This window comes from Leucoraja erinacea, chromosome 23 (genome assembly GCF_028641065.1).
Source record: "Leucoraja erinacea ecotype New England chromosome 23, Leri_hhj_1, whole genome shotgun sequence".
Lineage (NCBI taxonomy): Eukaryota > Metazoa > Chordata > Chondrichthyes > Rajiformes > Rajidae > Leucoraja > Leucoraja erinaceus.
Window position 1 is genome coordinate 9,352,178 of NC_073399.1, and position 13,127 is coordinate 9,365,304.

Below are 13,127 nucleotides of genomic sequence, written 5' to 3' on the forward strand. Positions count from 1 at the left end.
TGTGTAGAAAGGGACTGCAGTTGCTGCTTTAAACCAGACACAAAATGCTGGAGTAACTCAGCATATCTGGATAGAAGGAATGGGCGACGTTTTGGATCGTGACACTTTTTCCATACTGAGTCAGGGGAGAGGGAGATAGAGATAAGGAAGTGTAAGGTGTGAAACTGAGACAAAGGGCACGGAGATCAAGGAAAATGTATAATAGATCATTGTTAGCCAGACCAAGCGCAGGCTCGGCGATCGTTTCGCTGAACACCTCCTCTCAGTCCACCTAAACCTACCTGATCTCCCGATTGTTAAACACTTTAACTCCCACGCTGAGTTTTCTGTCCTGGGCCTCCTTCGGTGTCAGAGTGAGGCCCAGTGCAAATTGGAGGAACAGCACCTCATATTTGGCTTGGGCAGCTTACACCCCAGCGGTATGAATATTGACTTCTCTAACTTCAAGTAACGCTTGCTTTCCCTCTCTCTCTCCGTCCCTCCCCCCTTCCCAGTTCTCCGACTAGTCTGACTGTCCTTGTTCATATTTTATCTTTGCATTATTTTGTTTTATTTGAGTTTCGATATTTTCATGGCATTGGGAATTTTAAAAGGTTTAATAAAATCACAACATTTATGAAAAACAAAGTACCTGCTGGGAATAAGAAACAAAAATGTAAGTGATACCTTGCCAAAGTTGTCCGTGTGCTCCTGGTAATCTGAATTTTTTTCCTGCGGAGAAAGTCAAGAGAAAATAGTTATTTCTTTTAAAAGGTATTATTTCATAGTATTAAATATAGTTTATAATACTTTCATCCAATTAAATTTTTTTTTTTAAATTTCTATCCCTTCCTGTGGAGAGCTCAAAGCATTAACCCTTTCTCTCTCTCTCTCTCTACAGATGCTGCCCAACCTGAAAGCAGCATTAACTTTTAAAAATTGACAGTAGAATGTGTCTGTGATTTTAGTTTCAAATTAAGTTCAATCTTCTGAATACCAAAAAATTCATCATGAAATGAATAAGCAGGCTTATGCATGGCCCTTTTTTAAGAGGGCAGGATTTTAAAAGATTTAGTAAAAAATCATTTGGACTGAACCACCGATGACAGGAACAAGGGGTCACGCTTAAGGATGACAGGGGAAATCTTTTAAACCGAATGGAAATTTTTTTCACGCAAAGGTTGAATCTCTGGAGCTCCGGCCAGAGGGTAGTTGTTTCATTGGCTATATTTAAGAGGGAGTTAATGTGGCCCTTGTGGCTAAGGGGATCAGGGGGTATCTCAAACGGGATACTGAGTTGGATGATCAGCCATGATCATATCATTTGAGTGAGGCTCGAACAAAGGGCCGAATGGCTTAACAGTTAAAAGATAATTTCTTTTTAAAATGATCCCTATGACAACAATAAAATGGAAATTACTGAAACTTTGTCAAAACAGTTAAATGTATTTAATAAATTATCTCAAACACACAAACATTTGAGTGACGTCACAAATACTTAACAGTTAAAAGATAATTTTTAAAATGATCCCAATTACAATAATATTTAGAAACTTTTCAACATTTTGAATATTTTCGGCGACCTGCTGCGACTATGACGGGTGCCGGCAGTCGCCGAAAAAAATCGCATAAGTGGGACAGGCCCTTTACTACAGATGGATTCAGATTTCCTCCATTATAAGATTTTAAAAAATTAATTAAAGATAGAAACAATTGCTGGAGTAACTCGGTGGGTCAGGTAGCATCTCTGGAGAAAATAGATAGGTGACGTTTTGTTTTTGGGATATTCTCTGGAGACGCTGACTGACCCGATGAGTTACTCCTGCATTTGATGTCCATCCATGGTATGAACCAGCATTCGCAGATCCTTGTATATAAACAAATAAATGATGTTGTTTACTCACAATGTTGCTATGATGAGCTTTAGTCAGGAGCAGCATTCGACCAACCAGGTCAGTAGTAGAAACCCCTTGTGTGCGTTTACATTCTCTGAAAGATTTGAAAAGAAACTAGAATGTACATTGTCATTCAATTAACCCATACAAACTGAACCTTTCCCTCAGCTTATTTGCAATTGAAATCCTTATTTATGTGCTCGCTTACCCGTGACCACTCCAACACCCTTCCAGCTTGCTCTGTCTGGAGATTTGGGCTCATCAATAACTCTGCTCCTCATGTTTAACTTGCACCTAGTTCCGTTCAAAGACAACCCCAGTGCCCGTTGATTGACCATCCATCCGAATCAACACCTTCATTTTTTAAATCTCCAGTCTTGCTCCCAAATTCCTCCCCATTTCTGTGACATACAACAAACAAGAATAATGGCTTGCTGATTTATATCCCGCTACCTTTGGCTGCTGTGCCTGCAGTTACTTTGTCTCTCTTTGGAATTCTTTTCTGAAACCTCTTCACCTCTCTGTGCTCTTAAAAGTTGGCTAACTTTTGATTGTATGTCCTAATATCTTCTTTTGATCAATGTCCAATTGTGTTTGATAATGTTTCTGTGAACTACCTTGGGGGCATATAAGTACATTAAGGATACGATACAGTGGCATCCCTTAATTTACAAAGGATTTATTATTTTGTTGTTGTAGTACAAATGATTCTTTGGGGTAAATGTCCTTGATATACAATGCAGTTTACACTTTAACAATTTTCTTAAGTTAGGGGATCGAGAGGGGTAATTGTTATATGACCAATTTGCGGCAACTTAAATTCTTGGAATGCTGTCTATACCAAAATTTCTCAGATTCAGTTCAACTTTAATTGTCATTGTGCAATGTACAGTACAGAGACAACGAAATGCAGTTAGTATCTAGTAGACTGATAACGAAGCTAAAATAGATTGCTGTTTGCACATTCATATAAATACATACTGAAACAAACCAGTACTCTTGACAAAATTAACTATTGAAAGTACACCTCAATTAGGTGTAGCAAAAACGTGAACTATAGAAGAGCATCACGTGTAATGTCAGGCAGAGATGTGAAAATGGAGAGAATGGAAAATAGGTTAGGTGTGTAATCAGAAGCTAAATGTGTCTGGGTTTGTGAATGATCCTTGAAAAAGCTACACTGTTAATGGCAAGACTTGAAAGTACAAGTAGCAGGGGGAGTGCGTAATTTTGAAACTTCTGAAAGTGCCAAAACATTCAATACTGGTTTGAATGTTTCAAGAAGCATGCAAATGTGCATAATATTTGTCTTGTAAGGGAGGCCTACAAGAAAACCCTAAGGAGCTGAAACAAATCTTTGAAAAAGCTGGCTATTATCCTGAACAAATGTTTTAAGGTAGATAAAATTGGTCTGCTTTGGAAGAAAATACCCTTGTGCATAGTGAATTTGAGGGGTGAGGAAACTGCACCAGACTTCAATATAGCCAAAAACTACATTGGGGACAATACCAATATTGAGTGCCAAATTAAAATTCTTAGTCTGGATTACTTTGACAGGATACTCAAAGGGATACTCAAAGGTCTAATTCCAATGTTATGGCTGTCCATGAATAATGCTTGCATGATAGGTCCTGCTCTTCAAAGAGGATATCATGGCATCTCTCTCCTCCTTCACTGACCTCCTTCAATACATGAGGAATAATCTGGACGATAAAAATTTGCTCATTGATGACAATGTATCTGGACGAGAGATGACAACTGAGGACATGGGTGACAACACCCAGTTAGCAATTTTCCCTTTAAGACTTTAAGATTGATGCATTCTATGGAGCATGGTGTCAGTGACAAACCCACTATTCAGGAGCCTTGGAAAACACAAAATATCAAGATAGCCCTGAACTACATCAGTACCTATATCTGGTCTGTCAAGCCCAGCTAGCAATGTTTAGGTTTCTGTGAGATATCATGCTTCTCATGCTTCTATACTCCAATAGATTGAAGTTTCACCAACCCAATCTCTGCACGAAACAGAATATATTACACTGGCAACACAATGGTTTTGCAGTTAGTGTAAATGTCTCACAGTCAATGACAACCTCCAATGCTGTGTGTGTGAAGTTTGCATGTTCTCCCTGTGACACTGCATGCTGGCTTCCTCTGGCTGCTCTAGTTCCTCTCACATCCCATAAATGTGTTATATAAAGACTAACAAAGTCACCATATCTTTGTGTTAGACAAAAATGCTGGAGGAACTCAGCGGGTGAGGCAGCATCTATGGGGAGAAGAAATAGGCGACCTTTCTGAAGAAGAGTCTCAACGCGAAACGTCGCCTATTTCTTCTCTATATAGATGCTGCCTCACCCACTGAGTTCCACCAGCATTTTTGTCTACCGTCGATTTTTCCAGCATCTGTTCTTTCTTAAACATCTTTGTGTTAAAATGGGTGTGTAAACATTTTGAGACAGTAGCCCCTAATTCTGCAATCTCCCACAAGAGGATAAGTTCACTCAGCCAAATCCCTTGAGAAACGTGTACTTCACTTGGTGAGTAAATAATGCATGTTTTTATTATATTAATTTCAGTTGAGCTTTTTTTTTTAAAGTCATTTTTTATGTCATATACATACACATACTCATGAATATATTCATGAATGTACATAGATGTTACAGCTCACTTTGCCAATTCCTCACAAGATACGCCCACATTATTTATGTAACATTACTGGTGAAGTCATCACCTATTGTCCAACCCTTGAGAAAGTAACAAAAAACAATATTTTTGATTCTCTGTTGACTTTCGGATAAGAGTCTTCGCACAATGTTGCTACATCGAGAATTCCAGGATTTAGGACAAGCAAAAATATAGGAACAACAATCTATTTCTAACAAAATAGGAAAACAGTGGAACTTTGTACTTAGTGCTGCTACCTGTATCTGCCTGCCTTCTTTACTTCGTCATATGTATCCTTTCCATCAGCAGTCAAGGTTATATCATCTACAAAGAAAACACAATTGTCACTGGACTATAGATAAGAAAGCAACAGAAGAAAATACCCAAGGAACCTGGCCTGAAATTAATGGTTCCCACTGAAGTTCAGTAGAAAATGCAACAAGCTTCCAGATAAATTAAATAGTTGATCATCATTATACCACCTTAAGCATCAGAGAAGTCGTACCATTTCTGTTTCAAATAATTTGATACAACATACCTCCATGGACACAGAAATCACAGTTGTATTTATCCAGTGTTTCAAGTGTTGTTACGTATGGTGCACCCTCGATGACCTCATCAACCCACTTGATTGCACGGACCATCTTGTAACGTTCCTCTTGTGTAAATACAGGTGGGCCTTTGTGCTTGGACACTTCCTCTGAAAACAGACCACAGAGGATTCAATTATTCGTTTTCTTAACCTTCCTTTTGTATGTTAAAATGGGGGTGAAAAGAAAATGAATTACATCTTGGCAACATATATTTTCAAATTCTAGCTATTACCAAATAACCATTTAATATATTATGACATTATGGTTGATTACTATTTCAGACTATTTCTCTGGTCACAATTTCATTGTTTTTTCTGTGTACAGCTGACATGTGACAGTGATTATACATCAAGAAGTGGCTATGTGTCTATAATACACTGGGATGTTGAGAACTTGTGAAAGGTGCCGTACAAAACAGACTCTCAGCGAATGCAGAACCAAACAGTCTCTCCAGTTTAGGTTCTCACTCATGTACCTGTGGAACATGCACATGATTCTATGCTTTAATCATAAAGAGAAATGTCTCGAGGGCACAGTTAGCTCAGATTATAGGTGATCGGACTTTGCTGGCTTTACCTTGCACTAAATATTATTCTCCTATCAACACACTGTAAATGGCTTGATTGTAATCAGTCTTTCTGCTGACTGGATAGCATGCAACAAAAGCTTTTCACGGTACATGTGACAATAAACTAAACTGATAACTGATTATCAGAGGTAGATAGAAATGCTGGAGAAACTCAGCGGGTGAGGCAGCATCTATGGAGCGAAGGAAATAGGCAATGTTTTGGATCGAGATCCTTCTCTAGTCTGATGTGAGGGTGTGGGTGGCGGGAAGAAGAAAGGAAGAGGCGGAGATAGTGGGCTGAGGGAGAGCTGGGAAGGGGAGGAGAAGGCAGGGACTACCTGAAATTAGAGGTCAATGTTCATACCGCTGGGGTGTAATCAGAGGTACTGAGAGGTGCTTTATTTACAAACATGAGTTTATAAGTACGTTTTCACGTCTTTTGCATTGCTAGGAAATGTATTGAGAGAGTTCAATACTGTTTGGATATACTTAAATGATTTAGATGAAGGAATTAAAAGTAACATTAGCAAATGACGCAAAGCTGGGTGGCAGTGTGAACTTTGAAGAGGATGCTATGAGGATGCAGTGACTTAGACAGGTTGGGTGAGTGGGCAGATGCAGTATAATGTGAATAAATGTGAAGTTATCCACTTTGGAGGCAAGAACTGGAAGGCAGGTTATTGTCTGAATGGCGTGAGGTTAGGAAAAGGGGAAGTACAATAAGACCTGGATGTCCTAGTGCATCAGTCACTGAAAGTAAGCATACAGGTACAGCAGGCAGTGAAGAAAGCTAATGGCATGTTGGCCTTCATAAAGAGAGGAGTTGAGCATAGGAACGAAAAGGTCCAATGAGACCACACCTGGAGTATTGTGTGCAGTTTTGGTCTCCTAATTTGAGGAAGGGCATTCTTGCTATTGAGAGAATGCAGTGTAGGTTCACAAGTTTAATTCCTGGGATGGCAGGACTGCCATATGATGAAAGAGTGGAGCGACTGGGCTTGTATTCACTGGAATTTGGAAGGATGAGAGGGAATCTTATAGAAACATATAAAAGTATTAAGGGATTGGACACACTAGATGCAGGAAACATGTACTCGATGTTGGGGGAGTCCAGAACCAGGGGCCACAGTTTAAGAATAAGGGGTAGGCCATTTACAACTGGGATGAGGAAAACGTTTTCACCCAGAGAGTTGTGAATTTGTGGAATTCTCTGCCTCAGAAGGCAATGGGGGACGATTCACTGGATGCATTCAAAAGAGAGTTCAACAGAGCTCTTAGGGCTAGTGGAATCAAGGGGTATGGGGCGAAGGCAGGAACAGGGTACTGATTGTGGATGATCAGCCAATATCACATTGAATGGCGGTGCTGGCCCAAAGGGCCGAATGGCCTACTACTGCACCTATTGTCTATGTATCTATGTTCAAATTATTGAGACCGAGTAATGATATGTAATACATGAGGAGTGATTTGTTTTACAACTTACCATCTGTATGTACTCCTACAATAAGATAGTCACCCATAGAACGAGCTTGCCTCAGCTGGTTGGAGTGTCCATAATGCACCATATCATAGCTGAAATACAGATAAATATATAAATATAAAACTCTCCACATTAATGAAAGGTGGTACAGTGGTTTATCATAACGGTGGTTTTATTAAAATGGCTCACAGAAAGCTCAAAACTTTAAAATCACATAATCCTCATTCACTTACAATTTGTTAGTTACAAAGCTCCCACTGATGTTGCTACTGTTTCAATTTTTCAAAAAATAAAATAAGAGACATTGTTGAATCAATAATTGATTTTTCATCGTTAGTACTACCACAATGATTAGCAGCAAGAATTGCTAAACTGGTATTTCCTTCTCAAATAGGACAGAGAACAGTACAGGAACAGGTCCTTTGGCCCACAATGTTTGTGCCAAACATGATGTCAAGATGAATTAATCTTATGTGCCTGCACATGATCCATATTAGTCCATTCCTTGCATATCCATCTAAAAATCTCTTAAATCCCACTATCACATCTACCTCCATCACCACTCCATGTAGTGCGTTCCAGGCTGGTGTGCATTCCCCCCTGCAACCTATTAGCTTTGTTTCTATCTGCATCAGAACTGACCTCGTCTACCTGTTTTGCTCTCTCCATTAGCACTGCCTAACTTGCTTGGTTCCCACACTCTGTTATTAATAACACACAAAGCAGCATAATCACCTTCTAGCCTCATTATTCATTTGAGCAGGCAGTTACCCAAAATTGTCAAATTCAATATTAAATCCTGCGAGTTGCAGCATGCCCAGAGAGAAGACGAGAGGCTGTTCCTCAAGCTTGCACTCAGCATTGTTAGAGATTGTGGGAAACTTACCACTGAGAAATCTCAATAGAAGTGGAATGGAAAAGTAAACTGATGACGGCTAGTTCAAGGTTGCCCCTGAACGGAGGCATTCTGCAAAATTGTGCAAGCCTTCAATGCTCCACAGAAAACCATCCAAGTTTGTCCAACCTCTCCATATAGCAACTACCTCAAATCCAGCCACATCCTGGTGAAGTAACTCAGCAGGTCACGCAGCATCCCTGGAGAAAACAAATAGGTGACATTTCGGGTCAAGACCTTTCTTGAGCCTGAAGAAAGTTCTCGACCAGAAGCATCACCTATTCCTTTTCTCCAGAGAGGCTGCCTGACATGCTGTTATTCCAACCTTTTGTGTTTGTCTTTGGTTTAAACCAGCATCTGCAATACCTCCCGGCACATCCTGGTGAAGTTCTTCATCTGCTCCAAAGCTTCTGCATCTTTCCTGTACTGCAGCAATGTCTTCATTGCTGCAGTACAGGAGAGATGTGGAGGCTTTGGAATGTCTTCTTTGCCTAATTCAAACCCAATCTACCAAATCTCCATGGATCGATCCAATTTTGTCGATCCAAAGATGTTATACCATTTAATTACACAAAAGGACATATGATCACATGCTTAAAATAAATATTTACAGAGTTTTTGACACCAAGTTGGAAGTTCTGTTCAAAGTATTATTGGGATGGCGTTGAACTTTGTAGATAAACATGTGCGCTGTGCTGATATTATCTGATAATGGCAGGAGTTACTGATGTGCTATTGCACTGCCTCCAATGATAAACATTTACAAAACAGCAAATCTACCTGATTATTTCTCAAGAAAAGAGAAAGCAAGGAAAAGGCAGGAGGGAAGGGGAGGAAGAGCAGTGAGTGAAGAAAGATTACGCAGGAGGAACAAAAGAAAGGATGGAGGGAGGGTGGAGGAAAATGGGAAGTAGGAGGCAAGAGAAGAGGAAGGGAGGGTTTTGATTGAGAGTAAAGGTGGATCTAGTTCGAAGCAAATATGTCAGAAAGCCTCCCTATAAAACAGATTGGTTTACATGGAAACCAAAGCACATCTATCCAAAAATTCAGCCACTTGCATTTTTTTAAACAAATGCCAACTCGGATTTCAAGGGAGAACAGAAAATGTAATTGTTTACGAGTACAGAAAAACATTACAACACAAAGACCTTTGATCTGACACGAAGCAAGTGAGTAATTAATGTGCATTTATGACGTGAATTCCCTCTGAGTGCAGAGGTTAGTTTCCTCTACAGTCATCACAAGGGATCACCCCCACACTACAGTGATTATGTTGCAATGCATCAACAACATTTCCTGTGACTTCATCATTCAGATCACTCAAAATAATAATAAACATTTATGATGAAATTCAAATAATACAATCTAACCTTGAAAGAACTGTTTGCATTTATCTCAATATTTCTCAGAAACAAATTTAATTCCTCCATTTAATGCTGCGAATAAGTCTGAAGCTGGTTCAATGGGCTAGTAAGTGCCTCAAAAGACTATTTGATAATTCTAACTAAGCCAAATACTTTTTTTAACAAGGCATCCACAAACATATACTTCCAGCACCGAATGCTTTAATTGGCAATAGAAATGTTACAAACTGTAGACCAGGGCTGAACATGGAACGTTGCTGGTTGTAAAATTAAGTATGGCTCATAAACAGCTAGAACCTACCCATGTCCTACAGAGATGCTGCCTGACCCACTGAGATACTCCACACTTTGTCCTTCTTCACCACAATTTCAAAGGAACTCATTTCTCAGAGATGGAGAACTCAGCAAAAAAGAAAAGACGAATACATGGCTGAAGTGAAAATGTAGCCTTGGTTATCTTTACTGTCTTGAAGATGTTGACTCACTTAGATGCTGGTCAACAAACATGGAAAGGGTGATAAAAATACTTCTGGATTTCACTAAGCTGACCTTGCCCAGGCAATAAAGTAATATCAAAAGAGAGTACTTTCCTGATTAGGCCAGCTCAGATATTGGGTACAGAAATCAAATACTTTCCACCCTTTTAAACTGATTTCTATTCAGTAGCTTTATTTATAAAAGCACAGTTGAGGTGTATCAGGAAGGAATTGACCTCCTTCACACATTTGGAAGACAAAGCATGAGTAAATATGTTTTCGATACATGATTGCTTTACATTCCATACATCTTCAAAAATTGCTAAAGGGCCTGTCCCACTTTCATGACCTTTTTCACTCGTGGACATTTTTCATCAGGCTAGAAAAACGCCCCGACCTACTCGATGCCACGAGTACCTACGACTAGCATCACGACCATGCTGCGAGTACGAGTCAAGGGCAAACTCAGCAGAGGTCGTGAAAGTGGGACAGGCCCTTAACTATTGGACTGCCTATTCCAAGTAAAATTCTCATGGCAAATTGAAATTTTGTAAAATATACTTCAATTGGCCATAATGCACTTTTCTCCAGAGATGCTGCCCGAACCGCTGATTTACTCCAGCTTTTTGTGTCTGTTTTCGGTTTAACCATCATCTGCAGTTCCTCCCTACACACTTGTGCCGATTAATAGTAATTGTGCAATGTAACACATAGATGTTTAAAACATGATATTTATGGGCATGGTAAATGTTATCAGAAGTTATCTTTTGAGCAATTTTTCTTTCTCCATCGCCCTCCCCCTTCCCAGTTCTCCCACTAGTCTTACTGTCTCCGACTACATTCTGTCCCGCCCCCTCCCCTGACATCAGTCTGACCCGAAACGTCACCCATTCCTTCTCTCCAGAGATGTTGCCTGACCCGCTGAGTTACTATATTGAGCAATTAATTTGTTTGCATAAAGATAATTCATCACAAAGGTGCAAGGTGTCCATCTGTACACAGGCTTGCCCATTTCCACATGATGGAAGATGGAAACATTGCCACAAATATCTAACATTGGCAGGTGATTAAGTTGGAAACAAGAAGTTTCATTTCAAAGATATCAGTAGCCGAATACAAATTTTGCAGATAATAAATCTATCAGAAGTCTTAGCTGAAGGAGGAACAAATTGATGCTCCTTTCTCAATCATCGTCCAATATAATGACAGGAAATATTAGAGAATTCACTGAAAGGTTTCATCAGTGCAGTAGCATCTAATATCACTGTGACTGATACAACACTTACCCTTCGTCACTTCCCTCCCCGACATTAAGAACCCCAATATTCCTTGCATGGTACGCTGCAATTCACTTGCATTTCTACCAGTTAAATATACTGTGTGCAATATGGTCTCCTCTGAATTGAAGATACTAAATTGAGACTGTGTGACTACTTCACAAAACACAAGTGATGTTTCTGACTGCTTGCCATTTTATTCAACCCACTCTTCTCCTCCAAAAACATCTTTGGCCTCCACCACACGGTTCCAACAAATCCCAATGCACGCCCATTAGACAACACCTTACGTGTAAGAAGGAACTGCAGATGCTGGTATAAACCGAAGATAGACACAAAAAGCAGGAGTAACTCAGCGGGACAGGCAGCATCTCTGGAGAGAAGGAATGGGTGACGTTTCAGGTCGAGACCCTTCTTCAGTACCTTAAATTCCTTATCTTCTGCCTAGGCACAATGTAGCTCGTGGGATTTAACAATGAGCTCAGCATCAACTTTAGTTAGTGCCATAACTAGCTAGCTTTAATGTAAAGTTATTAACCTGTCACAACGACTCTACTTTTCTCTCTCTATACCTGCTGCCTGATCAGCTGTGTAAATCAACCAATCTCTTTTATTTCAGACCCAGCAATTGCTGGTCCAACAATTGTTATGCCTTCTGTGTTTTGTTTTTTAAAGTGGACACAATCGTGATCTTATGGCAGAGTATGCTTGTGGGTTAGTGGCCTACTTTATGCTCCTAAATTATACTTATGTTTATATCTCACTTAAACAAGGGGCAGAAAGAATGGCATTAGAGTAGAGTTGAATGCCCCTTATTGTTTTTGGCAAACTATTCCCACATCAGTGTCACTAGATTAAATTAGATTAGATTCAACTTTATTGTCATTGCACATCGTACAAGTTCAGGTACAACGAAATGCAGTTTTGCATCTAACCAGAGTGCAAAGTAGAAAAGTGCTGATTAAGATGATATATACAAATGAGGATATATTGGTGTATGTACATAGGCATATACATATATACAGATAGTTGTTAGGGTGCAAAAGATTGACATGTGCGATATTCTGATGAATAAGAGCTTACTTCTGTTTGCCAGTAAGAATTAAGTGTTCCGTGATATGGTACACATGACAATTAAACAGTCTTCATCTTCACCTAAGATAGACACAAAAAGCTGGAGTAACTCAGCGGGACAGGTAGCATCTCTGGAGAGAAGGAATGGGTGACGTTTCAGGTCGAGACCCTTATTCAGAGTTCTTCAACTCCAAAGAGAATCAACTAAAGTCAAGCTATTCTTTTTCCACAATTCAACATTTCCACCCTGGCAAGATCCTCCTGGTGTTATCATATATTTCTGAAAAATATTGCAGTAATGAACAATTAAAAAAATTACAAAATGACCCATCACCACTTGCTTTTGTATTCCATGCCCTTATCAATTCACCTCACCTTGAGATCCTGTAACATTCAGAGAAATGCACGCTAAATCCTTCTCCACCAGTGCACTCACTGTATCCTTCACTATCCTAAAGTATGCATTCCCTTGTCTATCCTGTTCCCCCCCCCCCCCCCCCCCCCTCCCTCCCCCAAAGCACTGTCAATGTTGGCATTACATTAAAAGTTCATCATAACACATGACAAAGTCCAAATTATTATATCTAGTGATGCAACAAAGAAGGTATCTTTAGAACCAACAAACTGCCCTCAAGCCACTAATATACCCAGCAAGCATGCATAATTGCTTCTGACTCAGAACTAATTTGGAATTGGGCACATCTCCAAGCTTTATGCTTTTATGACCAATCTGTCACGTGGCTTATCAAATCAATAACTAGTGTAATAGTTTTGTAACAACCAATGGGACACAGCAATGTCATGTAAATGAAAGTAGTTATGTTTAGTATTTTGTTGCATATCCTTTCCATGCAAT

General features: G+C 39.6%; 1 protein-coding gene across 2 annotated transcripts in view; it reads right to left on the reverse strand.

Moving 5' to 3' along the window:
• pcyt2 (phosphate cytidylyltransferase 2, ethanolamine) overlaps positions 1-13,127 on the reverse strand; it is a 33,029-nt gene that overhangs the window by 15,882 nt on the left and 4,020 nt on the right. For both annotated transcript variants that reach the window (XM_055653815.1, XM_055653816.1), the window contains exons 2-6: positions 7,189-7,277; positions 5,083-5,244; positions 4,802-4,868; positions 1,884-1,968; positions 667-711 (exon numbers count right to left, since the gene is read on the reverse strand). In XM_055653815.1, coding sequence (XP_055509790.1) covers positions 667-711; positions 1,884-1,968; positions 4,802-4,868; positions 5,083-5,244; positions 7,189-7,277 — 448 coding nt within the window. The remainder of the gene's footprint in view (positions 1-666; positions 712-1,883; positions 1,969-4,801; positions 4,869-5,082; positions 5,245-7,188; positions 7,278-13,127) is intronic.